Here is a 26,741-nt window from a genome sequence, read left to right on the forward strand (position 1 = left end):
GTCAGTCTTGCCTTCCCCATCCTTTCGTTTCCCTCTCCTTTCCTGGCCTGGTTGTGGCAATCTCCTTAGCCATTACTTTTTGCATAAAATGTGCAAGACGCCTCCATCCCAAACCGAAGATCAGAAGAGAGAACAGTGGTGGGCAGAAACAGCGGAAGAGAGACCACCTCCCCTTCCGCCTCGGCTTTGTGGCTTTGTTCTTCCCGGGGAAGGCGGCCACAGCCCCACCATCCTTGCTCCCGCACGCAGTAGACAGTCTCACAAACGCACCCGCAGCCGCCCGCGCTCTCCATCCGCCCTCCCGGCCTTCTCAGACCTTTATTCTTTCGTTCTTCTCGGACAGGGCCCCTAACAAGATCAGGCTGAGAGAAAACTTGCTACCTCCTCTCACCCTCGTTTAAAGAAAAGAAAGCATGGAAGAAACAGAGCAGCAGCAGGAACATCAGGGGTGACTTTCCCTCCCGCACAAAGCACAAGCCCACACCATTCCCTTCTTTCTTTGCTGTGGTTCTCGGTTGCTTCTGGCCACGTGGTTCAGCCGAGTAACGCGCGGCCTTAGAGCTTACAGCCAAGGCTCGAGACCCCAGAGGACTGGTCTAGGGGCGAGGGGATTGCCTTCGGGAGACCAAGAGCTCAGGACAGAGGCAGGAAGCAGGGTCTGCGGAGTGGGAAACATATTCAGAGGAAGGGAGGCGGCTGGGTAGCAAATACAAAAATAGATATAATTCGAGGGGACGGCCGCCCGGCTTTCACGCCGGCTCTTTCCCCCCAATTTGGGGCAGGTTCCCTTCGGCCTCCCTCGCCGGGGCGCCCCCTGGCGGTGGTTTACGCAGCGGGCAGCGCGCAGAGGGCATATGGGCGCACAGGGGGCGCGGGGGGCGCTCGGGGGGCTCCTGGGCACACTCCAAGCGGCGGGCACGGCCCCCTGGCGGCGGCGACGTAGTTATCTTGTGAGCGGCGCCTCGTCCCTCTGGTCCGGCGGGCTCACGGCCGTCTTGCTAAGCACGGCGGCTGAGTAGGGCAGGAAGCCGCTCTCGGAGCGTGGCGCCGCGGCGCTGCAGCCGAAGTCCGAGCCCCCGGCGGCCCCAGCGCCGCCGCCGCCACCCCCGCCGCCCCCGCCGCCACCCCGGGAGCCCAAGGCCGCGGCGGCGGCTGCTGCGGCCGCCGCGGCGGATTGACTGCTGTGACAACTGAGGCACGAGCAGGGCGCGGAGCCGCCGCTGGGGGGCGCCCCGGCCGCCGCGGCCGAGGAAGCCGCGGCCGCCGCAGCTGCTGCAGCCGCCGCGGCCGAGGCCGCACTGTTGAGCCCCGCGGCGGCCGCCGGCGTCTGGTAGAGGCCCGGGTGGCGGAAGCTGCACAGCAGCTCTGGCCGCGAGTAGGGGTGCGAGAGAGCGCGGAAGGTGTCCAGCGGGCGGATGGAAGTGGCGAAGGGCGATGAAGCCGCGGCCGCTGCGCCGGAGGCCGCAGCCGCCGCGGCCGCGGCCGTGACACCCACATGCGGATAGTAGTGCAGCGGCACGTGCGAGTGGAAGGGGTAGGGCAGGCTTCCGGTGGCGGCCGCGTGCGTCATCATGTAGGTGTAGAAGCTGGGGTCGGCCGGGTGCGGCCATGACATGGCCAGGCGTTGCCGCTTATCCTTCATGCGCCGGTTCTGGAACCACACCTGCGGGAAGAGCCGCGCCGAGGCCCGAGTTAGAGAGTGCCCCGAGGCCCCAGACCCGCCGCTCTGCCTTTCTCGGACCCCCGAAAGACCTGGCCAACGCCCCTCCGCCTGGACCCAGACCCGAGTCCCCTCTGTTCTCCCAAGTGGGACAATGTGGGCAGCTGTGTGGAGTGCCGTGGGCCCACCCTCCTCAGCGAAAGGGTCTTCCCTGTGTCCGACTGCTGCGGTTCCTCGGGCTTCTGCTCCTTTACTTTTGGCTGCGTTTTTCTCTTCCTGACCCAACCTTTCCTCCCCTTCCCGTTACCGCCCCCTCTTCCCTGGCCTTGCTGAGCACCCATCTCTCAATCCCTGGATTTGCACGGGGATTCTAGGCGTCCTTTGAAGAGAAGCTACCGCTGCAGCTTTTGTAAAAAGCTGCACGAAGTCACCGTACGAAGTCTTGAGTCCTCTGAGCTACAAGAAATTGTCCCGAGGGGCACGGGTCCGATTCTGATATGAAGGGATGATTTTGTAGGAATCGTTTGCCTCAAATGAGTGGTGGGAACAACATCCTCCTAAACCGGGAAGGGGACTTTTCTACCCCCTCCCAACACAGTGTCTAATGAAGACATCATTCGTCACAACTTTAAATTAAAGAAAGCCCGACCAAACCGAAGGGAGACTTCCACACTCCTCCCCTATCCCGTGGAATTTCCTATTTTCTTTTTCTAGAGGGCCAGATCCTCCATGAAGTGTGCACGAAGTCGCCCAACCTCCTGGCTATCTCTCCTGGACTTATAATAAAACAAATCACCTAAAGACATATAAATAAGAATAATTTCGTTGTGTCCCACCCCCACATTGCTTCCCACCACCCCCCCCTTGCCCAGGAGAAAAATGTTTAGAAAACTTTCTCAACCTAATCGATTTTTAAAATACAGTATCCCTTTCTCCTCCTTGTAACGATTTATATGGAAAATAAATGTCCAAGATAAAGAGCAATGAAAAGTTTCACCTCTGGTTCGTGTCAGAGGAACAAAGGCCAGCCGGCTTTGCCGCCGAAGGTAAACTGGGGCTATGAACATGGGCTAGAGGCACCTGGGCAGGCGCTGAGCAGAGGCGAGAGTTTGCGGCATCGGCTTCGCCATTCCGGGGCCTTCCCAGGTCAGCCAGGCAGGCTAAACCTTCGGATTTGGCAGCTGAGAAATAAATATGCCAATTCCTTTGGTGACTCTCCCCGCGGGTTTTCAAGCCCTCAGCTAAATCTAGACACCCAGAAAAGAGAAACAAAAATCAACCCAGACACCCCGGGGTAGGCTAGAACAGACGCGTGCTGGAATCGATACCTTGATGGTGGTTTCAGGCAAGTTGAGCGCAGCGGCCAGCTCGCACCGGCGTGGTCGCGACACATAGTTCTCCCGGTAGAACTCCTTCTCCAGACGCGCGATCTGTTCGCGGGTGAATGCCGTGCGGTAGCGCCGCACCTGATCGGCGCCAGAGCCGGAGCCGCCCAGAGCCGCGCCCCCGCCGCTACCGCCGCCGCCGCCACCGCCTCCATGCAGGCTGCTGAGGCCGGAGCCCGATGCAGACGTCGTGGTGCCCGCGGCTGAGCCACTCTCAGTGTACCCTGGTGAATAGAAAGCCAACAGCGCATGAATCACTGTAGGACCGAGATCCCGGCACTGGGGCTGCACGCGGATGGGGGAAGCTGCGAGAGGAAGGCGAGGCGCTGCCTGAATTGATGGGGTCTGTCATGCTTACAAATTGCTGCCCGTTAATGGAATCAATAAAGTTTGGGGAGCGCTTCATAACCAAATAATAGGAACTCAATTAGGGATTTTTTTTAAAGTAATTGGAAATTTTCAACTCAGGAAGCAAATTGGCCAAGGGAAAATGCCTACATCTAGGTGCAGTTTGAGAAGCTTTAGATTTGCCACAATCTGGAGACTGCAGGGCAGCTTTCTGTACGGCCTGTAACCTTTCTTTGACAGTCTTTGGGGTTTGTTTTTAAAACATTTTAAGATTCGAAAGATAGTAGTGGCTCAAACCAGAACCATTCGGGGGTGGACTCTACTTTTCATCTCTTTCTCCCGCTGACCCAAGAAGGTATCCCAGAGGCGCCCAGCGAGGCTCCCTCCGACTTACTTAGAATGCCCTCTCTACTCAACCTTGAGGTTCTGAGGCAGCGGAGTTGAGAGCAGCTGCCCAGGGCACCATTCCCCTAGCGCGACTTAGTAGATGGCTAGGGGCCGGTTGGCTCACACCGGCTTTTAGAACCGCTCACAGAAACATTTTCTCCGACTCAGGAGCGAGGGTAGACAGGCGGACGGGCCTGGAGCCCCAGGCCTGAGCCTCTCTGTGAGGTTCAAGGAATACAGCCGGAAGGCAAGATCCCTTGCATGCGTCCCGCCCCCCGCCCGAACTAGCCCTGTGTAACTTGCTGCTGTGGGTCGGAGAGGGGCAAGGGCACCAAGAAGGGCCGGCAGGGGCCGCGGAGGAACAGGGAGGATGGGACTGGAGAGCGCGGCGCAGGCGGCTTGATTACCTTTGCCATTGTTTTCCTTGAGCGGCGCGGCGCCGAGGCCGCCGGGGGAGCGCAACGCCGAGCAGCCCACCTCCACGTCGCTGCTCATGTCCGCCTCTGCGGCCGCCTCTGAATAATGGCCCGGCTTTTTGCGGCCCTCGGCGGCGGAGGCGATTTCGGAGGAGACGGTGCTTTCGCTGCCCGGGTGCTGCAGGTTGAACAAAGTGTCTATTTCGAATTTGCCCTTGGCAGGGAGGTCTCCCAGAGCGCCGTGCAAGGGGGCGGAAGGCAAGCGCGGGCTGAGGCGAGCCGGGTGCTGCGAATTTTCCAAGGCCTCGAGCACAGCATTGCCAGCCGAGTCGGACAAATTGGAGAACCTCTTGCCGGCCGTGGGGCTGTGCAGCCCTCTCTCCATCAGAATCATCTCTTTTCTTATTCTTTCCATCATCTCAGCTTTCTAAAAAATGTCACAGTTGCCCGGCTGTCCCGTCCTAATGATGGGCTGCGCCTAGGGCTAATTCTCATTCAGCCCCAGAGAGCGGCTCTAAATATTATTATCTCTTTTGGAGGGAGGCGGAAAAATTGTGGGATGCCAGAGCGAGGGAATGACTGGTCAAAATGACCCATACATCCTTCCGAGCCCGAGATGTCATTCATCAAAAAGTAGCGCTCGCTCGTCATTAAGGTACGAATGACGCCGTTCGAATAATCATTTATTGTAACAGGTTTATAAGCAAATAAATACACACTCCTGTCAGTAGGTAATGAAGGCAGCTTCGGAGCAGACAAATAGATCCAGATAGGAGGCGAGAAGAGACAAGAAGTAAGGAGGAAGGCTCCAGTCCTTTGCCCGCTCAGAGCCGGTTCTGCTCGCCCGGGGGTTTGGCCTCGGGGGTGAAATTGACAGTCTGATTAATAGAGCGCGCCGCGGCACATTTCCCCCTTCATTTAGGGGCATCATTACGCTCTCAGTTTGCTGGGTTGCCCCTTAGGTCCTAATCATGCAGCGCCTTCCTCATTTTTCCTCGGACACAGATACGTGTTAAATAATAGATAATGCTTTGATTTTCCAGAGTAGATCGTCGGGAAGGTTTTTTTTTTAAAACATTTACAAGCGGGAGGAGGGTAAGGGGGGGCCAACGGGGAGGATGTAGAGAGTTGCGTAAGGAGAAGACCTTGCGCTCCTGTCTGGATTACTTATCTTTCGAATTTCAGAACCAAGTATGTATTTTAACAAACAGTACAACAAATTCTCTCCCTACTTCTTCACCTCAGCCTAGCTGCTCTCCTCCCACCCTAGAAGGGAGAGAAAGGGAGGGAGGGGGAGAAAGAGAATCCCGTAGAGTTTTTAGAGCACTTTAGTGCTACGTGGCTGGGGAGGTGCGTTGGGCCCGCGCCTCCAAACGGAAATCATTAGGTCCTCTCTGATTTTTTAACACCGTTTGCAGTGAGTTCTGAACTTGAAGTCCCGGCTTTGTGTGTGTGTGTGTGTGTGTGTGTGTGTGTGTGTGTGTGTGTGTGTGTGTGTGTGTTTACTTTTATAATCCTGCTGATGGATAGGCTTCTCGCCTGCACATTTTCCCTGGGGGAAATGAACTCGACTGGACGATTTCATAGCAGAATTCGACAGCTAACTTTAAACACAGTCGCAATTTACAGCGCCATATGGGCCGCCCTGAATCCGCTTTTTATGTCGCCAGCTTTCCCCCTCCCTTCTCAAATTGAATTATTTGTGGTAAAGTTGCCGGATATCGAGGTCAAAGAGGGGAAAGAAGAGACTTAGTTTCCTTCTCTACCATCCCCCTACCCTGTCTTCCCCTCTGCTCTTCGCTCCTTCCTCCCCTCCCCCACCCCCGTCCCTTACCTGTGGCCCTGGGTATTCCCCGCACTGAGTCTGGGCGCGAAAAACCGCGGACCAGCCTTGCTGCTGCTCCTCCCGGCCTGAGCTTGGCGGCTGAGCCTCTTGGCGATAACTTTGATGGCCATAATGACGCCGGTGGCAACCATTTTAACGAAGATCAATCTTCACTCAAGGCCGTTGCGTGTCTCCTCCCTCGCTTGCGCCCCACCGTGCCCGGACCCCCAATACACTGTGAGGATCCGCCCGCCAGCAGCCCAAGCGGAGAGATCCACGGCCACAGGAGAGACAAGAGTGGATAGAGATGGGACACGGAGGTCGGCATCAGAGCTTCTGAAGCGGCCGAGAGACCCTGGCAATCTGGGCGCTGGGCTCGGCCCTGTATCCCCGCCTCAGCGCCAAGCCAGACCCCGACCCAGGCCCCCTCCCTTTCCTCCCTGCTGCCACACCCAGCACATTGGGGGTGTGTTAAGGGCAAACCCGAGATCTATTTGCCCATCTCTCTGCTGGAGCTTTCCTTTTAACCTTGGACCCGTTGGGGGCGCGACAGGAATGTAAGGGGAGGTGAGGTGTGAAGTGTATTTATATACATTTATACACAGAGTCAATGCCAAAAGTTTCTCCCCTGTTCCCCTTGGCGCCAGCAACGGGAGCTTTGCTTAGAAAATCAATTCCACCTCTTTAAGGTAATAAACGGAACTCTCCCCCAAGGTGTGAGAAATTGAAAGCTGGATAGGCACCCGGGGGCGGAGGAGGTGAGAGGTGGGACCCGCAGCAGGCGTCGGGATCTGGGAGGACGACTTGACCGGTCTCCACCTCCGCCCCTCCCCATAGGCCATCGGACGCCGAGCACTATGAGCCCTTCTCGCTCCGGCTTTCCGGCCACTAACGTGGTCAGAGCTCAGCTTTGCGGATGCTCCATCTCTCCTTCACAGCCCCACAGTCCGGGTGCCCAGTTCCACCATCCCTGGCAGGCTATGCCCAGCGGAGGGGAGTTGCTGTCCCAGGAACTTGGGAAGGTTACCCCGTAGTCCCACTTCGCTTTGGGGACTAAATGGGACACTTCGGTCCAGGCTCGGATCCGTGGGGGGGCCAAAGCTTGGCGGGGTGGAGGGTGGGATCTGGTGGAGGCGCGACTTAAGCGGAAGTTGCGGATGCCTTTATTGCTGTCGTTTGGCGCCCCCGTCTGTTTTCCTCGTGGTTTCAGCGGCTGTGAGCTGCTTTCAATCGCAGAAATCGCCCTTGGGGATTTGGGTGCTGACGGCAACTCTTTCCTCCTTCACCCAGCGGGTGGGTCTCCAACTTCTTCCCTTCCCCTGGACCCCTCGCCTCTAGTCCCAAGGCCTATGCCAAACCAGACCTCAGTCCGCTGGAGAGGGAAAACACCATTTCTCCATGACACTTTCATTCATTAGTGGTTTTGCAAACAATCTTGCACCTTTTAAATAACACTAATATTGCGTATCCTAGCACGGTTATTATGACAAGTACTTTTGAGACCATGTCAGGGAAACTACTAACACTGAAAGGACACCTATAATTTTTCACGTTTAGCAGTGTTTCTTGGGAGACAGTGAATATTCCGTTACAATACTTAACGTCCTTTTATTTAGATCACACATCTGATAGTAGTAATACTGGTCGACTTATATAGAGCTTTTACTCTGAAATTACAAGTGCATTTTACATATATTAATTCCTTTAAAGCTCAGAGCAACTCTAGAGATCGATTCAATTTTTTTTTTTGAGATGAGAAATCTTTTACATAGAAGTTGAAAGATTTGCTTGTGATTTAAAGTTATCTCTGATAATATCCGGGTTATATTTAAAGGCTTTGGAGAGATTGACTCAACATTGTAAGGTGATTGATTAGACTTTAAAAAAAACTGGGCATTTTTGGTTGATTCTCTCATTTTGCATGTCTTCTTTAAATACAAGCCTACCTCAAAAACACTGTGTGTATAGAGGATAATAAGAAGATTAACACAGTTCTGTTGGTGTTTTTTAATGAAATGCCCAAACTTTACACCTCTCCCAGAATTAGAGGCTGAGACTGGGAACGGGCCTGTCAAAAGTCCTTGGTTTTCAGATGCAGCCTCTAGGCTACCAAGACCTCCTACTCACTACAAAAGTACAAGACTCACTTTAAAAGAGAGAGAGAGACACACACACACACACAAGAATCCAACCGATGTCCTTGTGGTTTGGCAGGAATTTTTAAGATGCATCGAGAGTGAGGATTTGGGAAGGGTTTTCTCCAAATGGACTGAAAAGCACTTTTTGCTCCAAAGGAGGAATTACATGAAAGAGGCCTAAATTGTTGTTGTTGTTGTTGTTGTTGTTGTTGTTGTTGTTGTTGTTGTTGTTGTTGTTGTTGATAGGCCTCCAGACTAAATATTTATTTCTCGAGCAGCGGCGGGTCCTCCGAGGTGAAGTGGTAAACACTTTTGGCCTTCGACCGAAGGTAATAAAAATCTGTCCAGACTTCTCGAAGGGAGGGGGGCCAGGAAAGCCGGAGTGGCAACGGAGCCCGCAAACGCCGGGGCCTGGCTCCGGCCTTCGGCCAGGAAGGCTCCGGGCCAGCGGGGCCCAACACCTTCAGGCCCGCATCCGGACGCAAACTCGCTCGAGGAATGGGGTCCCCGGGTGCGGTGGGACAGCAGGAGCCTGGGCTGCGAAGCCCGAGTCCATATTTTTTAGGCCAAGTGCCGTCCCTACGGCTTGGAGGTTTCGCTTTATAAGGGAAGACGCAGGTCTGGCGACTCCAAGGCGGACTCCGTATCGGCAACTTTTTGCTGCCAACCCTCGGCAGGCCGGCCTCGCGCTCTGTCTCTCTCGGGTCTCTCTGGCCGCTTCCATTTCTCCTCCTCCTCCTTTCCCCTACAATCTCGCGCCCCACCGGGACGGCCATGGATGGGGGGTCGGAAAGTACTTTCTCCCTGGACTCTGGGGCTACCCCGACTCGCTGCCTGCCTGAAGCTCTTGCGCCCTCAGATGCGACAGGAAAACTTGCAGGGACATCTAGCGCCGGGCCTGGGGAACTGCGCGTCGCCCAGCCGGGAAGCTAAGCCTGGCCACTGGCTCCTCCGCCTCCTTCCCTTCGCCCCTTCCCCCTGCCCCCGCCCGACCCGCCCCTTCGTGGTTAGGCATTTCCCTAACCTTCATCCTTTCGTTCTGCCCTTGACCACAAGTGGATTTCCCATAGAGACAGCGGGGCTCTGCGGAATAGGCATGGGGGTGGAGGGAGACAGAGAGACTGAGAGATAGAGGCTTTATTTACTTTCATCTCAAAAGCCGACAGAGTGAGCACTTACTGAACTTCAGTTAACAATGGAATTGGTAGAGAAGTATTCCAAGGATAACCCAGCACCTTGAGTTGTGGGACAAAACAGCAGAAGATGGTTTGCGGTCCCATCTTTTGGGAGAAAAGCAACAAGTTATGGGGTCCTCCAGCTCCATCCACCCTCCGGCGCCCCCTTCGCAGAGAGATTAGTGCTTCTCTGAGAGGGAAGACTCTCACTGTGTTTAATTCCCGCCAGGACTGGAGGAGTTCTCTCCATCCCGAACGAGAGCCTGCTGCCCTGTGGGAGGTAAACCTGGTTTCACCAAATAAATGCTTCAGTTTGGAGAGGTTTTTGTTGTTGTTGCAAACAATTTACATTTAATAAAACCTAATCGTGTTGTTAAATTCAAATGGAATACATCTCAGAGGCAGAAAGTGTCTAAAACTCGGGATTCCACTGTCTGGCTTTTGCTAGAGACCCCTTCCTTTATCTCAAGTTTGTTGCTCAGGCTTATTGTTGTTGTTTAATCCCTCTGATATTTCCAGCCTGAGTGAAACTGGGTATTGCCTGCAGAGGAAAAATTAGCTCCAAAGTTGTCAGGGTACAGATTTGGTTAAGAGCACTGTCCAGCCAGTTCCGCTGGATTTAAGACTTTACTTTGGAATTATGACTTTATTTCTACACTAAATTTTTGGTTTCTTACAAGTGAATTAGGATGGTGTCCTGCACTTTCTGGTGTGGCCATCAAGGAGAACACTTTCAAAGAAGTTCCTAGGACCCCACTCTGTTAGGACACGGCTATTGTTGTCCTGAACCTAATGGCCACCGATTAGGTGGTTAATTGAGCTCATTGCCGTCTTGGCAAGCAGAGACACTTACGTTCTTCAATAAATCTTAATCTCGGCCTACATTTACCCACTCCCCAACCAAGGACAGGGACATGATTTGAAAGATCATCTACAAGGAGGAAAAGAGAGGACATGACTTCCAGAACATCATCAATTGCCAAAAAGAGTGCTTAGGGAGAGAAAGGAGGGAGAGAAGCAAGTGATGGGAGAGGAGGGCAAAGCTGACCTGACTCTCTGATGGAGTAGGACTTTGGCAATGAAGGGCCATCATGAGTTTCACCAAAATCAGGTAAGAGGGCAAAACTGATTTCACTGAATAACATATCAGTGTTTGGAGATGTTTTTGGTTGCAAAGATTTTCATTTGACAAAGACTACTTCTGTTGTTAAAGACCCACCGTAATACACCCACACGCATATACAGGGTTTCAGTCTGTGCTCCTGGCCAGTTAAAGAAAATTATTCCCTCTAAGTTTAAACCTGAAATCAGCTCAGATACAGGGTACACAAGCTAAATGAAATGTTTCTGCATATTTATCCTCAAAATTCCTCCATTACCTATCACTCTCAGCTTGTAAACTATGTGTTGTCTTAGTTCATAAATAGAGCAGCCCAAACTTTGCCTGGTATTCAGCCACAGCCCTATGATCCAATAGCAGCAGCTGCCCTAGGGTGCTGGGTATAGGGGGCCCTCATAGGGTCCAGTCAGAGCCTCTTTTCTAAGGAGAATCCCCTCCGCCAGGGCCAGGACCTAGAAGGCTGCACTGGAAGAAGGTTCATCTGTGGAATAGCAAGAAGTAATTCTCCTTATCGCCCAAAACCTTCTGGGTGTCTGAACACTGGCTAGGATGGGCAGAGAGCGTCCAAATCCTGCCAGAGTCCCACAGGGCAACTGGAGGCAGGGCCACCATTGAGAAGTGTCTTTCAACCAGAGCATTGATTCAGACTTTTCTCCCAATCCTGCACAACTTAATTTGCTGAATGGAAAATAAGCTAAAAGTGAAAGGATGTCTGAAATCAGCAAAACTTGACAAGTTCTTCCTTCCTATTTTAATTTCACTTTCTTCAATTTTAAGCATACAATCAGTCACTATAATGTATTTATCAGAAAATAGAACTGAAAGTCCTGGGCACAAAATCACAGGGATATTTAGTTTTAAGAGACTGAAAGTTCATTGGTTCCAGTTATGTCTTAGAGATATTTCAACGAATTTGTTTTTCAAGGTGACAGAAAAAAAAATTAAGTATCTCCATGTTTTTCCTCCCTGAGAAAAAGAAAGGGAGACAAAGAAAAAATAAGAGCACTGCGGGAGCGGGGGCATCTCATGATCAGTTTGGTAGTGAAACTGTTTAGTAAAGAGGACGCAGCCAGAATCTTCCAAAAAGTCAGCACCCCTGTCACTTGGCCCTGGCTGTCATTTAAAAAATCAAATCCAGCTTCACTTGTTAACTTCTGTGTTCTTTTCTCAACTAGCCAAAATTGTTCTCACCAGCAAATTTCTATTCCCTATGATTTTCTGCAGAGGCTTAGGCCCCTCCTGTCTTGAATTTGATCATGAACATGTCTAGGACTTCAAAAAGGTCAAATTCTCCTGCTTTTCCTTTCCAGTGCCCCTCTCATAACTTTCCCCTTTATTTGAACCTTTTATGGTTACTGCGTTTTGCGTGTCAACACTCCCAACACCAGCAGCCCACCCTGCAATGCCAGGCCAGGCCCAAGAGAGTCTCTGTGGCTCTTTTACTTGCACCATCCAGGTCCAGTCTTGGGTCCAGGAACAGCGGGCTAGGTGACAAGCTGGCCTCACCAATCGCAGGCTCAGGGGACCAATTTTCTTGGAGATGGGCTGGTCTGATGCTACAGAACAAAATGGGCTCACTCTGAGGATTCCCCCAACCACCCCAGTACCTTCAGCTTATCAGATCTAATGTTCCTCCTAAGGTGGAGCCTTAAATTTGCCGCAGGACTCACATCAGATCCCTGTTAATGGCTAAGATGGAGGATCATGGATTGGGGCTCTGTGGCTGAGGAGTGGAAGGAATAGATGAAGAGGGCTCAAGGCTGTCTGTGATCCCTGACACCTTGGTGGGGCTGCTCAGAGCCCACTCTACCCCTCGAATTCAGACCCAGTTGCTCTCAGCTACTCCCATCACGAGCCCCAAATTTGCTTGGGGAAAAAGAAAAAAAAGCCCTCTTAATTTGCCCCTCTCAGTTCTCTGTAGTTGGCAGCTTGGAAAAGAAAGCGAAACAAAGGTCCCTGGGAAAGTGAAGTTTTCAATTAATTGGTGTGAGTAACGGGCGGGGGTGGGTGGTAGCTGCAAAATGCAAGAGGCAATTCGGCTGCAGGAGAGGCGCAGAAGTTTCCTGGAGGGCGGCAGAGTGGTTTTCTCCGGCACCCTCCACAGAGTCTTTCTGCGGACCGGGAAAGGCTGCGCCAGAACTGCGGAGCCCAGCTAGGGAGGCGATTCCCAGCTGGCCTGAATGTAGAAGCGAATAGTGTGGACCAGGCATCCGGACTTTTCTCACTGGAACAGATCCTCAGGTTTGCCGCGCCGAGGCCAGGTCTTTTCGTCTGTTGAATCTGCATGTAAGTCTCTGACCCGGGCCCCACGAAGCACCCCCCCCCTTTTTTTCCCGGGCAAACTGTGTGTGTGTATAGGGAGGGTCTGCTCCAAATAGTCTTAATTCGGAGGATCGCCAGGGAGAACATGCGTTAAATCCCTTTGCGCCGTAGCAACGCTCAAGGTAGAGAAAATTAGCCCCCTCGACTTTGGGATCTGGGTTAGCTAATCGGAGGGATTAAGCAACAGGATCAAAAATCAGCCTGTTTTCACATCATTCTGACCATTCTGTCCTTCGCCTTCATTTAGTTGTGCAGCTCAAGGAGCCGAGGAGAGGTGGCAAAAACAGCCGTGGCCGAGACAAGGCGCAGGCCTCGGCGCCCGCCTCAGTCGCAGACAGGGCCTAGGATGGGCGGTCGCGCAATCAGCTCGTGGGGGTGGCTGCGGCGCAAACGCCTGGGTCCAGGGGAGGGCGGGAAGGGGAGGTGGGCTGCGCAAGAGATGAGGGGTAGGGGCCGGGTGGGTGGGTCCACCGGGCCGGGGCCCGGAGCCAGGCTCTCCCGCGCCCCCACCCCCACGTGGCCCCGCGCAGCCAATGGCACGGCCCCGAGCGGGAGCCCTTGGGGAGGGAGGCGGCCCCCCAACCGGCCCAGGCCCCCTCCCAACCTGAACTTCGTTTTTATAAACGTCCCGCGATGAGCTAACCTGTTGGAGGGCGGGCGGGCGGGAGGGAGGCGGGAGGCTAGCAGAGGCAGAGAGGGCGAGAGGAAGAGGGCGGGAGCGAGAGAACCAGAGAGAAAGGAGAGGAGGGAGGAGGTGCGCCGCGCCATGGTGTCCTGCACGGGGCCGGGGCCGGGGCCGGGGCCGGGCCAGGCTGGGCCATGAGCCGCGCCGGGAGCTGGGACATGGACGGGCTGCGGGCGGACGGCGGGGCCGCCGGGGCGGCCCCGGCCTCCTCCTCCTCCTCCTCCGTGGCGGCAGCGGCGCCAGGCCAGTGTCGCGGCTTCCTCTCGGCGCCAGTCTTCGCCGGGACACACTCCGGGCGTGCGGCGGCTGCGGCGGCGGCGGCGGCAGCAGCGGCGGCTGCGGCCTCGGGCTTCGCGTACCCGGGGACCTCTGAGCGCGCGGGCTCCGCCTCGTCGTCGTCATCTTCGGCTGTGGTCGCAGCGCGCCCGGAGGCTCCCTCCGCCAAAGAGTGCCCGGCGCCCGGCGCGGCCGCCGCAGCGCCCCCGGGCGCCCCAGCCCTGGGCTACGGCTACCACTTCGGCAACGGCTACTATAGCTGCCGCATGTCGCACGGCGTGGGCTTACAGCAGAATGCTCTCAAGTCGTCGCCACACGCCTCCCTGGGAGGCTTCCCGGTGGAGAAGTACATGGACGTGTCGGGCCTGGCAAGCAGCAGCGTACCGGCCAACGAGGTGCCCGCGCGAGCCAAGGAGGTGTCCTTCTACCAAGGCTACACGAGCCCCTATCAGCATGTGCCCGGCTACATCGACATGGTGTCTACCTTCGGCTCCGGGGAGCCGCGGCACGAGGCGTACATCTCCATGGAGGGCTACCAGTCCTGGACGCTGGCCAACGGATGGAACAGCCAGGTGTACTGTGCCAAGGACCAGCCACAGGGCTCCCACTTTTGGAAATCATCTTTTCCAGGTAGGCATGTCATACAAAAAAAGGGGGGAGGGCAGGAGGGAAGGATGCAAGGAGGGAGGGAGAGAGAGAAGGAAAAGAAAGTACTGGGAGTCTGTGCCCTTACTTGGGAGTAGGTGCCTCTCCTCCTTCCCTATCTAGATTAACCCAGTGGAACAGCTGTCCAGTTTGTGTGAAATCTGTAACTTCATCCTTTAATTTAAACTGCCTCTCTCACAATTCTTTTCCTCCTGTGTGTGCGCATAGGCCTGTTTTTCTCCTAAAGTTGAGGGTCTTTGCTGCCCTTTGCTCAGCTTTGGCCCCTCCTCCCCAAAGAGGTGTCAGGGAGTTGGGCCTCACTTTTCAAGGACATGAATGCCCCAGAGTGACCACTAAGACTTCCAAGAGCTCCCAAGCACGCTCCAAACACAGGTACACAAGAAATCAAAGCTTGAACAAACAGCCTGGATATTTTTTTAGAGTCTGTGTATGTTTGCAACCAGCATTTGCAGAAACTGGCCTTATGAGCGTCCCCAACAACCACACCATAAAATCACAGGCCTGTTAAGATGCCGGTTTGAGAAACTATGATGATCCATCAAATTGGCCTTCACTTTGAAGTGTAAATAATCTTTCTTTAATAATGTGTAAATAATATGTCTGTGTAAATAATAATGAAGTGTAAACAGCCTGACTTTCTTCATTCCCTGTACCCCCTCCAAGTATACACACAGTCTTCAGCTGGGTGCTCCAAATATCCTGGTCTAATTTTCCCGTGCTGTTTTTTATACCAGGGGATGTGGCCCTAAATCAGCCAGACATGTGTGTCTACCGTCGGGGGAGGAAGAAGAGGGTACCCTACACCAAACTGCAGCTCAAAGAACTGGAGAACGAGTATGCCATTAACAAGTTCATTAACAAGGACAAGCGGCGGCGGATCTCGGCTGCCACGAACCTATCCGAGAGACAAGTGACCATTTGGTTTCAGAATCGAAGAGTGAAAGACAAGAAAATCGTTTCCAAGCTCAAAGACACTGTCTCCTGATGTGGCCAGCTTGGCCACAGAGATTTTAAATGCTTTCAGTTGTCTCCAAAGGACCTTTGAAAAGACTTGAATATGTATTTAATTCCCCCACTACCCTGCCAGTGATGGCACATTTTGTGAATTGTTTTTTTCTCCTCCCCTTATCTGGCTCTAAAACCTTTTGCTGCCCAACCTGACTGTGTAGTTCTGTCTCTTACTTGTTTATTATTGATTTTGCTCTTGTCTAGGTTTATTTTTTATGACTTTTTAATGTTCTGTTTCTCCCTCCAGGCCAGTATAAAGGACTTGAAGTATTTTTGAATAATCCCCACAAGTGAATTTCAGAAGTGCCATTCTGGTTTTAGGGTTTTTTTTTTTAAATCACTTTTGATGCCTGTTTCCAGAACTGATTATGTTCATAATCCATTAGGGCAGAATGATTTGCAGTCACTCATATCCTGTGATTGGGTAATTGAATCATTAGCTCTTAGCAAGTCTCCCTGAGGCAAATGGAAACATCTCTGGGCAAGCAGTGTTCTTAGGGTCACTGGTAAAGTCTAAAAACAGGAGGCTGGAGGTACTGTGATGGCTTTAAAAGAAGCTACCTTATTAAATAGGGTTTGTATCAATATTGGAGTGAAGACAATCTTTCTGACTTTGGGTCTTTCACTTGCTGTTGTATGTGTTTAATACACCTTGTAGACTTACGCTTTTATGATCTTTTATTTGGATATAATGTGTCCTGTAATGTGGATGCCTTCACTTCTCCAGCTCTAGTTGGAGATATTTAAATGGCTGTACTTGGCAGAGTGACCCATGGATGATATTAATGCATCCCCTTCTCTTTGGCCTCGGGTCTGTGGCATTAAAATTGAGGGCCGTCTCTTCAGTTCCCTGAAAGAGGCTGAATCACTGTGGCCGCGGGTGGGAACTTTTATTCAGTACCCAATGAAGAACCTGACTCTGAACAAATGTGTTGGGCTCTCATGGAGCTTTAAAACATTTAACAAATGCAAAATATGCAGAGCTCTGATGTCCAGGAAGAAAAAAAAAATGTTTCTGAAAGCGGTGATAAATAACTGCTTCTAAAGTGCTGCATATTTATACAACGGAGAGACTATTTTTGTAGATGCAATGTCTGTGAGCTGAGATACATGGACAGTGCTTCAGGCATTTAAAAATCATTTTTTACTCCTAGGGAGATGCAAATAAACAGAACTCTCTTGTTTCTTCTGAGTCTTTATACATTTGTTTTCTTTCCCCAAGCTTGTGTTGCCTCTAGAAACTGTTCTTATTTATTATAAATCTTATTATGCTGAACACTATGGTGTTCCTCACAGATGAAGGAAACTCAACACCAGCCCTGGTCTCCGAAACATCGAGGCTCCCACTTCCATTACCCTCCCCACCCCTCTTTTTCCCATGGCTTTAACATAGTGATATCTTTAAATGAGGATATAATTTGTGGTGTCTAAAATTATATTTTTTACCAGATCAACTCAAAAATATTCCAATAAAATTCTGCTTCTTTTTCAAAAAATTATCAGTTTATTCAATAGTTTTATTTTTTAAACCAATATGTATGTGTGTGCCCAGGTATTGGAAAACGTACTCACTTGGAGGTTTTCTACCTAGAAAGGCCATTATAAATATCTATTCTAGGAAGGTCTTGAAATTAGTCATATCCATATTTGGCAATTGAAAAAGAAACATTTCAGGCTTATCCCTTATCGCCTTCTCCTGGCAGACTGCACACAGCAGTTGAAGACTGAAACCATAATTATACACCCTAAACCTCTAGACGCAATTTTTAGGCACTATGAACTTTCTTTCTGAGGGCTTTTTGCCACTCGGAAATGGCCGCTAAGGAACTAAATGAATGCCCCGTCATTAGTGCTCGGGCGCAATGAATTCAATGGTTGCTAACGTTTGGGTATGTGAGTCAAATTCAGATGTGTACAACCTCACACAATATGTAAACTCTTCTGGCAGGAGGATTCCCTTATGGATCTGCCAAAGAAAGTGCAGAGACCCAAGGTTCAGAGCTACTTTCGTTTTCTCTGCCTCGGCTTGATTTCTTTCATATCTTGCAACCGACTGCGAGCAAGCAACTTCATTTTAATTGAAAGAGACAGACAGAGAGAAAGAAAAGTGACCGTAATTCAATCTCTGGAGAAGAAGTAGCCTCTGAAAAGGGGGCTACGCGGTCCTGACCTTCCACTTCGGGAAGAATTAACATTTTCTCTGTTTTCCTCACAAAATGTGTTTTCATCTGAAACGGGCCTGTTTTTCCTTCTTCTCCAACGTCGTTTCCCCTCTTCTTCTTCTTTTTCTTCTTCTTCTTCTTTTTTTTTTTTTTTTGTAAATTCCAGACTCCAGGGCTGCACCCCATTTTCCAGGTTCATTTCTGAGGTTTCCCGTCGTGGATGGGGAGGATTGCCTAGAGGTTTTCCATTCATCAGTAGTTTGCGGGTCAGTTTTCCCCCACCTAAGTGAAACAGAGAGGTTTACTGAAGATTAAAACTGGGCTGAAACCCTCTCCATTGGAATTTGAATTGACGGCTAAATCGATAACAGATGAAGACTTTCTTACTTATATGAATTCCTTTTATATTCCAAATTGAGGAGGGAGGAGCGGAGCCGGTCGGTGGCCGAAGGGTTGGAAGGGAGGCCAGAGAGGCGAAGGGAGCTTCGGGGAGAGGCCTTTGCTTCGGTGGAGACTGAAAGGCCGCAGGGACAGCGGCTCCGAAACCTGGCAGGTTTCGAGCGCCACTGGTGGAGAATCAAGGCCCGCGCGCTTACGCGTGATTCAAGAGGTGAAGGAGGCTTTGGAGCCGGGACGCATTGCCAGACAAAGGGGCGGCCGCGACGCTTCCCCGTGTCTGGCAGGCCGCCGGGTCCCTCTGGCTCCTCTGTCACGGCCAACCTTGCAGCCACTATCTCTGGCTTTCCGAGACGCTCAGCCGTGCCTGGTAGCGGGCTGTGATCGCACGGGCTGGCGACCCCAAGCCAGCTGCGCCGCCCTTCACTGTTGATCTTGACCGTGCGGCTGCGCCTCGCCAGGCGTGGAGCTCGCTCGCCATCTCCTGGGCAGTTGGCGGCACTGGCAGAGCTTGCCGTTTATCTCCGCGACCAAATCTTCCTTTCCCATTCTCCAGCTCAGCAGCCAAGAATCCTGCCCCCTCCCCAACTCGCCTCCCTCCCTCCCTCCCTCCCAGTCCCCAGTTCCCAGCTCTAAAGTACCATTTTGTTTGCTGGACCTCGGAAATAAAAAACCCAGGAGATGAGGTGGGACACCTGGGCATCATCTATGCCAAGGAGAAATAAGAGTCTAGTTCTAATCTTTTCTATTTCTATCTTAATTCCTTATATTTCTAGTTCCATAGGACAAGCCGCAGCTATGCAGCTGCCTAAGGGTCTGTAGAAGACACCCGTGGACTTGGAAATACTGGAGAATCGCTCTACAGTACTAGATGGGAGGATGGGTGACTGCAGGGACCCCTTGGAACTGGGGCTTCAGACCTAGAGAGGCTGTAGCTCCTTGAAAACAGGGCGTTTCCCAAAATGAGACTAGGTTCCCTAAATCCCTAGGAACTGAAGTTGCAGCTTGTGCCTACACCCCCATGAAAGGACAGGGAATGGAATACGTCTCTGATTTTGAGTTCCTAAGGAAACTGACAGAGCCCTGAGGAGACCAGACTGGCCCATTCCCACCACCTACCCCCACCCCCTACCCCCGCCCTATAGCAGGAGGAAGAGGTCGATTGCGTTCCCCAGAGCCGCCCAATTGGTCGCCATAACTCACACAATAAAGTCGCAGCGCGGTGGTCAGCCTTGCCCTCCGGCGGCGCCTGTGTGGTCTCTGTGCCGGAGCCGGCGGTCTAACCAATTCCAGCTTGGCGCGCGGACCGCGAGGCGGCCTTCAGCCTGGGGCGGGCGCCAGTCACGGGGTCGCTGGGGGTCTTGGGGCCGGAGGCAGGAAAGGAGGACCCTTAGCCTTCTGGCCACACTAGACTGGAGGGCCTGCGGCGGCGGCTGCCATACTGCTCCCAGCGAGGGAGCGCAGCCCGTTGGCCTCTCTGTTCGCCAGACCTCCGAACCCGCCAGCAGCCTGCGCGCCCCTGGAGGCGCTGAGCATAGGAACGCTGCTATCCCGCTGCCTCGGTGTGCCCGGCTGTTTCCAGCCAGTGGTTCTGGCTCTTCTGTCCTTCCACACCAGGTCAGGGAAGCTTGTCCTGCGTGTCATGGAGTGGATGAACACCTTGGAGTTCTGGTTTGCAGACTGTAGTCGCCAAGGCGACTCCCGGCAATGAAAGGAATGTAGCCTTTGGCCGCAATTGGCCAATCAAGTAGCCCTGGTTTCCGAACTCCATGGACCTGGATGGTGACTTTTCTAGAATCAGAGGGCTTGGCCATGGAGAAGCACACCAGGAGTGGTGTGAAGCCCCCTTCCTGGTGCCAAGCTTGGGCAGAGTTTGTGATGCATTTCTCCTTTATCAGCAAACTAAGTCTGCAGCCTGGGACCCAGGGCTCAGGCAGCACTGGGTCTTCACTGCCAATCACCCATGTAGAATCCTGTCAAGTGGGATGAGGGGGTGAGGAGTAGCTTTGCTCAGGCCTACAGACAGAGCTCGTGGCCCCACCAGAGCAAAGTTCTCTCTGGACAAGCCAAGAAGTGCGCTGACCTAGAAAAGGCCTCAGCTGCAACTTAAAGCTGGTAGAAGAAAGCCAGCGGAAAACAGGAGCACAAAGCCAATCAAGACCAAGAAGGATCCCAAGGGACACTGAGGCAAGGGCACCCGATGCCGGATGCCCTCAGCTCTTGACACCAACCCAGAAATTCAGAGGCTTCACCTTCACTCAACATGCCTTGGCTCTGCCTGGCAGCCTCGCCCTTCGCCATCAAATATTGCGGGTGTTATGACAATACCCTGAAGGGGGGGAAAACGGGTCGGGGGATGTAGGCGGTGCTGAAATGACCGGCTTTGAAGAACCTGCAGGCAAAGTTTCGTCCAATCGTCTGAGCCTGTCCTCTTATTCCCGGTTGTAACTAAATACTGCTGCGAGCGCAGCCCAAGCCCTTTGTTGGAGATGTGTGAGCGCACTCTCTACAGAGCGGGCTATGTGGGCTCGCTTCTGAATCTGCAGTCGCCCGACTCCTTCTACATTTCCAACCTACGGACGAATGGTGGCCACTTGGCCGCGCTTCCCCCCATCTCCTACCCGCGCGGCGCGCTGCCCTGGGCCACCACGCCCGCCTCCTGTGCCCCAGCGCAGCCCGCCAGTGCCACCGCCTTCGGCAGCTTTTCCCAGCCCTACCTGGCTGGCTCTGGGCCTCTCGGCCTCCAGCCCCTGGGCGCCAAGGACGGATCCGAAGAACAGGCCAAGTTTTATACTCCCGACGCTGCCGCCGGGCCAGAGGAGCGTGGCCGTGCGCGGCCGCCCTTCATCTCCGAGTCTAGCCTGGCCCCCGCGGCCGCTGCTCTCAAAGCGGCCAAGTACGACTACGCGGGTGTGGGCCGTGCCGTGCCGGGCTCTTCGGCTCTGCTGGAGGGGACACCCTGCTCTGCCGGCTTCAAGGACGACGCCAAGGGCCCGCTCACCTTGAACATGACAGTGCAGGCGGCGGGCGTCGCCTCTTGCCTGCGACCTTCGCTGCCCGACGGTAAACCGTGACCACGCTCCCAGAGCCAGTTTGGGCTGGGGTGGGAGGTGGGGGCAAAGGAGAGTGTGTTGGGGGAGGGGGCTGCCGGGGGAGGACAGGCAACAGGGAGGGAGCCGGGCTGACTTGGGTTGGGGCTGTGTTGCAGGCCTGCCGTGGGGGGCAGCCCCGGGGAGGGCACGCAAGAAGCGGAAACCCTACACTAAGCAGCAGATTGCGGAGTTGGAGAACGAATTCCTACTTAACGAATTCATCAACCGGCAGAAGCGCAAGGAATTGTCCAACAGGCTCAACCTCAGCGACCAGCAAGTCAAAATCTGGTTCCAGAACCGGCGTATGAAGAAGAAGCGCGTGGTGCTGCGCGAGCAGGCGCTGGCGCTGTACTAGCCCCGGATGTGGCCGCGGCCGGGCGGGGCCTGCCTTTTTTCACCGAGGCCTGGCATGGAGGAAGAGCTGGGATGGGGCCTTTCCTTCCACTCCTCCTCCGCTGGTTTCAGGTACCCTCCCGCTCAGTCTGCAGTCTCAAACGCCAGCAGGAGATTTGGAGAACTGGCCAGTTGAGCGTCCATGTCTTCCCCTTTCTGAGAGAAGCCTGCAGAAGTTGCGGCACAACCTTGGCCTTGAGTATTCCAGAGCGGAGGGCTTGGGGTCACCTGTCCTAACTCTTGGCTGGGGCATGAAACCGGGGCTCACTCTAGTGCCCTTGTACTTGGATTTCTGCTTCCACCTGACTAGTCTCCCTATTCCCATCTCCCCAGACATTTCTGCATCTAGTAGATGCCTAACTAGAGCTCAGAGTGGAACTGAATTTAAGAAGGCCACTCGGGCAGACTGAAAAGGACTAGAGTACAATTCTGTCTCTTTGCAGCCAAAGCCTCTTGTGACAAAGCCAGAATCTCAACTCTGGAGGAAGGAAAGGGTGCCGTCCCCACTCCTGTCGGCCTTGGCTAGTTTGAGAGGACAAAAGCTGCCCTAGACCTTCAGACTTTGGGAGGAAAGGAGAGTAAGAGGCATGGTGGCCAGACAAACTCCAGAGACACCTCTGGGTGTGATGGATTGGATACTTCCTTCCCATGTTTGGGACAAGGGAAGCTGGGGCTCAATAGCAGACTGCAATCTCCAGATTAGACTGGTAAAATGCCCCTACTTCTCCCACCTCCTCACACATGCCCAGGCCAGAGCCCTGCCCTCGGTAACTGGACCCCCAGATCTGAGCTCTGGTGAGGAGAGCTGCTAGTAGGCTTTGAGGCTGGGTTGCACTAGGAGGAGGGAAAAATATGTAAGGGGAAGACAAGGGAGTGAGCCAGGAAAGGGTAGGGGGTCCTACATTCCAACTATAAATATGGCTTTCCTGTTGAGGTAGGCAAAGTTGTCAAGACTTGTCTTTTTTTTTTTTCTTTCTTTCTTAAATTGCAGTAATGGGCTGCCGCAGGGAGAGGTGAAGTCTCCCCCAGCAGTCAGCACTCGGGGGGCTAGGAAGAAGGCCCTCAGAGCCTCAGCCTCCTTCTCTGTTCTTGACCAAGTAGAGAGAAGCAGAAGTTCCCCTCTCCTCACCCTCTCCACTGCCCACCAACTCCACTAGGGGCCCAACCACTGTGCTCTTTCTGGGGCTATGTCTGACCTATCCCAGTGGAGCCTGAGAGGCCTGGGCCCTACCAGGCTTCCTTTGTGGAGGCTGGGATTGCTGAATGTCAGATTGAGATGTCCTGGGTGTGTTGGGGTGTCCTGCCTTAACTTCAGTTAACCTGAGGGCTCCCTAAGATCCTTCTACCATCTTTGCCTCTTTTCCCTTTCCTTCAAAGAAGTAGCGCCCCCCAACACCTGTCGAGATGCACGACAGCCAAAGAGTTGAAGATCCCTTCCCAAAATATGATGATTTATTTTCAGTGGAGGACCAGGCCCAGATCTGGAGTGCACACCTCATGGGGAGCCCTGAGCCTCAGCCCAACTGACCTCAGTTGTTGTTTAGACAAATTGAATTTTCTCTGCTAATAGTTTTCATGCATATTTTGTTCTGTTTTGATTTTATCAGAAATAATAGCTTGTGTATATCACACATATAAAAATGTTTTGAGTGGAAATAAATATCCAGGTCCCAGTCAAACTGTCATGGGACTGATGTCGGTTTTTCAAAACATTTGATTCCCTTCTAATGTTTTTCAGGCCACCACATTCGTTTTTCTTTCCTGGTTGTGGTTTCACCGCGGGTGTTGACTTGACTATTCATTAAATGAGAAAATGGCTCCAAGTCAGAAAATGGTGTAGAAAAACCTATGAACAAAACGTGTATAAAACATCTAAGGCGAGTTGGACAGTGAGCAGACTTCAGCATGTCTTACACACAAAGTGAACTCTCTGCTTGTTCTTGGTTGGGGGTTCCGAATTTTGCCTAAATTCTCAAACTTTGAAGCTCGCTGTTATCAAGGGGCTACCTAGATACGAAGGTTCTTGGATTCCAATACAAAACGTATCTCCCTGTCATGTTTTTTGGTCAGGTTTGTCTTGAATAGGTTATGCCCTGTGGAAATCCTCCACACTGGCACCTCTGCCTGGAGTCCAGCCGGCTCCCTTGGGAAATGTGGTCTCCATACCCCGCCCCCCCAGGCCATCAGAGCCTCTAGGTTGGGCCGGGAAGGCTAGGGCCTGCTCGGTGTTCACCGAGCTTGTGCAGACCCCAGCTCTCTGGCTAGCTCGGGGATGGAAACTAGAGAATTGCTAGCTTTCAGCAAGTGGGAGAATTAGCAAAACCGTTAAATCTCCAATTTCGATTATTCAGTGGTTCCAACTCCCTCCACTGAAGCAAATTTGATGAAATATATTTTAAACAGCTCCTTTAAAAAAGGGGAGGTGGGTAAAGGAAGCAAGAAGCTGCTGAGGCCATATCATTAGGAATGTTTCCCCACCTACTGGGGCTCAGGGAGGCAGTGGTAGCAGAGCTGAATCTCTCTGAGTCCTGGAAGGTTTTCCTCCTTCAAAATAACTGAACAAAGGCAAAGACCACACTCAGACCTCAGGTCCCAAGGGCTGGGTAAAGGACAAGGAAAACGGACTTAGACCCAGGCCCTAAAACAACACAGGGAGGCCGTTTCTTTGCAATATATACCATTAAATCATTGTGTTCTTTCTCTTTAGCCTGGGATGTAGGGTGGGAGGAGATATTTATGGAGACCACTCCCCAAACAGATTGGAATTATTCTAAGTGTAGAATTTTGTCTGTCGATTGGGGCGTGGGTGTTTTTCTGATTCATTTCTTTAACTGGTCTATACAAATACAAATACAAAGGTGGTGGTGTCCTCTCTCCCTTTCCAGCCGAAGTCCCGGCAGGGATTCGGAATCACGATGAAATTCATAATAAACAAATGCCTGAGAGAAATGCTGAAATCTGAGTGCTTAACACTCCCTAGCACAAAGACAAATGCGTCCTCCCAAATGCTGCAGTCCAGGCAGGCCTCTTGACCAAGAAAAAGGTTTTTAAAGAAGAAAAAAACGGCTTGGTCTGGTATTCAATCGGCTTCGAGCTCAAAGGGCCGATCAGGGGACTCTTTTAAGGCCTGGGGGCTCTCCCCAAGGGAAGCGGACTGGGGAGGCTTCCGGGAGGCGGGCGGGTGGAGGAGAAATTCAGAAACGCTGTAAATATTCATGTCTGTGGGGGTGGGGTGAGGGTGTGCCCCTTCAACCCGCCTCTCCCAGCTGCATCCACCCCCCTTGGTGGGGAGGGGGTACGGCGCCTGTCCGATCGTCCTTGGACAAAGGTAATCTCCCCACATTTTTGTTCTTCACTCGCTTGACTTAAGGAGCCCATTCCGAAGGCTCTGCAGGAAAGGGACTGGCTCTGGGTGTTTTCTCCGCGTTTATCCTCTTCTTTCGTTTCCTAAAAGAGCATAAATAATTAAAGTTAGGCAGGGAGGAAAAGCTTTCTTGCAGAACTGTAGTGGCAATAAATGAAATGACTCAGAATCTCTTCCCCAGTCAGCTTTTACGAGAGCTGCCAGACAGTGTCTGTTCACGTTCTCCAGATACCAGGGGCGCCCTGACAAAGTTAAGGTCAAGTTAGTGTCTTTTCTTGGGTGGCTCAAAATTACCGCATCGCGTCTGGGCGTTGCGCGGAAAGCCACCACTCGCGGAGCTGCTGGCTGTGTCCGGCGGGTTCAGTGCGCTCCCTGCGCTTCGAGTGGGGCCGCACAGGCAAGGACAAGGCCACAGCGCCGGGTCTTCACGGTATGTTCTCGAGCGGAACGCGCGGGTCGGGAGGCTGCGGTTTTCCTTGGGTTTCGGGGTGAAGATGAAGGAAAAAGCTGAGGCCAAAAGGCGAAGAGGGCTGGGACCCGAATGAAACCCTTGAGTTGAGTGTGGGGGTGGGGGTCCTCGCTAACGCGCGGAGAGGGGCCAGCCGCCCCTTTCTCCTATGCACCGGCGCGCCGCTGCAGATGGCGCACCCTCCCCCGCCAAAGCCCTGCTCCAGCCCGAGCGCCGTCGCCATGTCGTTGAACTTGAATGGTTCGTCCTCCCCCATTTCCCCTCTTCGGCGGTCAGCAGGCTCCACTTTGGGGGCAGCGAGCGGCCTGGGCCCCACCAGTGCAGAGAGAAGGTGCCTGAATCTTGAGCGCTTGCAGACACATAAAGACTCGGCCGGGGGGCCCGCCGCCCCTGCCCTGGGTCCTGAGCGGCCGCAGGACTAGAGTGCAGTGTCCGGGGAGCCATTTTAGGAGAGATTCAGGGGCGTCGACTACAAGCCCGAAAGGGAGAGCCTTGGGCCAGGGATGGAGATGGGGAAGCAGATAAGTGTGCCGGCGACCTGGGCAGAGGAGAAGGGGGCGAGCTGGAATCTGGGCGAGGGTGCCAGCTGTGTGGATACTGCACTCAAGGATGGGCATGGGGGGGGGTGCTTCTTACCCTCCGGTCGCCACTGAACTGTTTGCGCAGTGTTCGGAGGCAAGAAGAGGTGGGAGGGGGGCGGAGGAAAGAGAGTGGGAGGGAGAATGGGAAGGAGGAGAAAAAGAGGAAGGGGGGAACATCGGCCAGAAAATAGATATGAGCTCTGATCACCCGCCTTTTCTCTGTCTATCTGCATGGTGGGCAGAGCTCACTGCACCAGCACTGCGGCGGCCAGGGCCAGGGAGGGAACCAGCTTCACAACCTGCGCTGCCTGTCCTAGGCGTAGGGTTGAGGTCCAGGACCCGTGCTGGGATTGCCTGACAGAGGAATCCTGGGGAGAGAGGCAACTTCCTGCCCTCGGTTCTGGAATTTAGGTTTGGGGAACTTCTTTCTGAGAGACTGATTTTACCTTTGGAAAACGCTGGCTTTCCCGGAGGCGGGAGCCCAGGCCTTGCCTGGACCCCGGGGCTAGAAAAGAGAGACGCTGCGGCCGGAGGAGAGTGAGGCCTTGGGACCAGTGGATGAGGGCACACAGAGCCCAGTGGAGAAGAAGGGCTTGAGCAAGGAGGCAAGAGCTGCTGAGATTACGCCCCCAACCCCCACAGCCAAAGGACCTCAGGGAGCCCCCTCCAAGTGACTGTGGGGGCCCAAGGGTGCTGTGGGAGCCTAGAGTAGACGCGGCATGGATGCGTAGGCCTTGGCAGGGCTCCGACGCAGAGAAGGGGCTGGATGTGAGGCGAGCTGGTCCCAGTCCGGGCCAGAAAGCAGACAGGGTGGGAAGGCAGAGGCACCAGTGATTTGTCTCCGCTTGGGAAAAGTGGGAAGCCAGGCATCTC

At 53.3% G+C, this 26,741-nt stretch overlaps 3 protein-coding genes and 1 long non-coding RNA gene across 4 annotated transcripts in view; 2 read left to right on the forward strand and 2 right to left on the reverse strand.

Annotated features, from left to right (window-relative positions):
• Positions 1 to 4,800, reverse strand: part of EVX2 (even-skipped homeobox 2) — a 7,911-nt gene extending 3,111 nt beyond the window's left edge. The window contains exons 1-3 of the mRNA XM_072962103.1: positions 4,188 to 4,800; positions 2,989 to 3,269; positions 1 to 1,663 (exon numbers count right to left, since the gene is read on the reverse strand). The exon at positions 1 to 1,663 is cut by the window's left edge and continues 519 nt beyond it. Of these exons, the coding sequence (XP_072818204.1) occupies positions 944 to 1,663; positions 2,989 to 3,269; positions 4,188 to 4,614 (1,428 nt within the window). The 5' untranslated portion in view covers positions 4,615 to 4,800 and the 3' untranslated portion in view covers positions 1 to 943. The remainder of the gene's footprint in view (positions 1,664 to 2,988; positions 3,270 to 4,187) is intronic.
• A 7,607-nt stretch (positions 4,801 to 12,407) lies between these two features.
• LOC140696616 (uncharacterized) lies at positions 12,408 to 13,081 on the reverse strand. The gene is made up of 2 exons (XR_012073119.1): positions 12,999 to 13,081; positions 12,408 to 12,725 (listed from the first exon to the last, which is right to left on the reverse strand). It is a non-coding gene; the product is annotated as an uncharacterized lncRNA (long non-coding RNA).
• A 340-nt stretch (positions 13,082 to 13,421) lies between these two features.
• Positions 13,422 to 16,603, forward strand: HOXD13 (homeobox D13). Its single transcript, XM_031677787.2, has 2 exons — positions 13,422 to 14,367; positions 15,138 to 16,603. Exons 1-2 carry the CDS (start codon positions 13,596 to 13,598, stop codon positions 15,386 to 15,388), a joined length of 1,023 nt encoding a protein of 340 aa, XP_031533647.2. The 5' UTR covers positions 13,422 to 13,595; the 3' UTR covers positions 15,389 to 16,603.
• A 3,855-nt stretch (positions 16,604 to 20,458) lies between these two features.
• HOXD12 (homeobox D12) lies at positions 20,459 to 21,416 on the forward strand. The gene is made up of 2 exons (XM_006204890.2): positions 20,459 to 21,032; positions 21,178 to 21,416. Exons 1-2 carry the CDS (start codon positions 20,459 to 20,461, stop codon positions 21,414 to 21,416), a joined length of 813 nt encoding a protein of 270 aa, XP_006204952.2.
• The last annotated feature ends 5,325 nt before the right edge of the window (positions 21,417 to 26,741 follow it).

This window comes from Vicugna pacos, chromosome 5 (genome assembly GCF_048564905.1).
Source record: "Vicugna pacos chromosome 5, VicPac4, whole genome shotgun sequence".
In the NCBI taxonomy this organism is placed as follows: Eukaryota; Metazoa; Chordata; class Mammalia; order Artiodactyla; family Camelidae; genus Vicugna; species Vicugna pacos.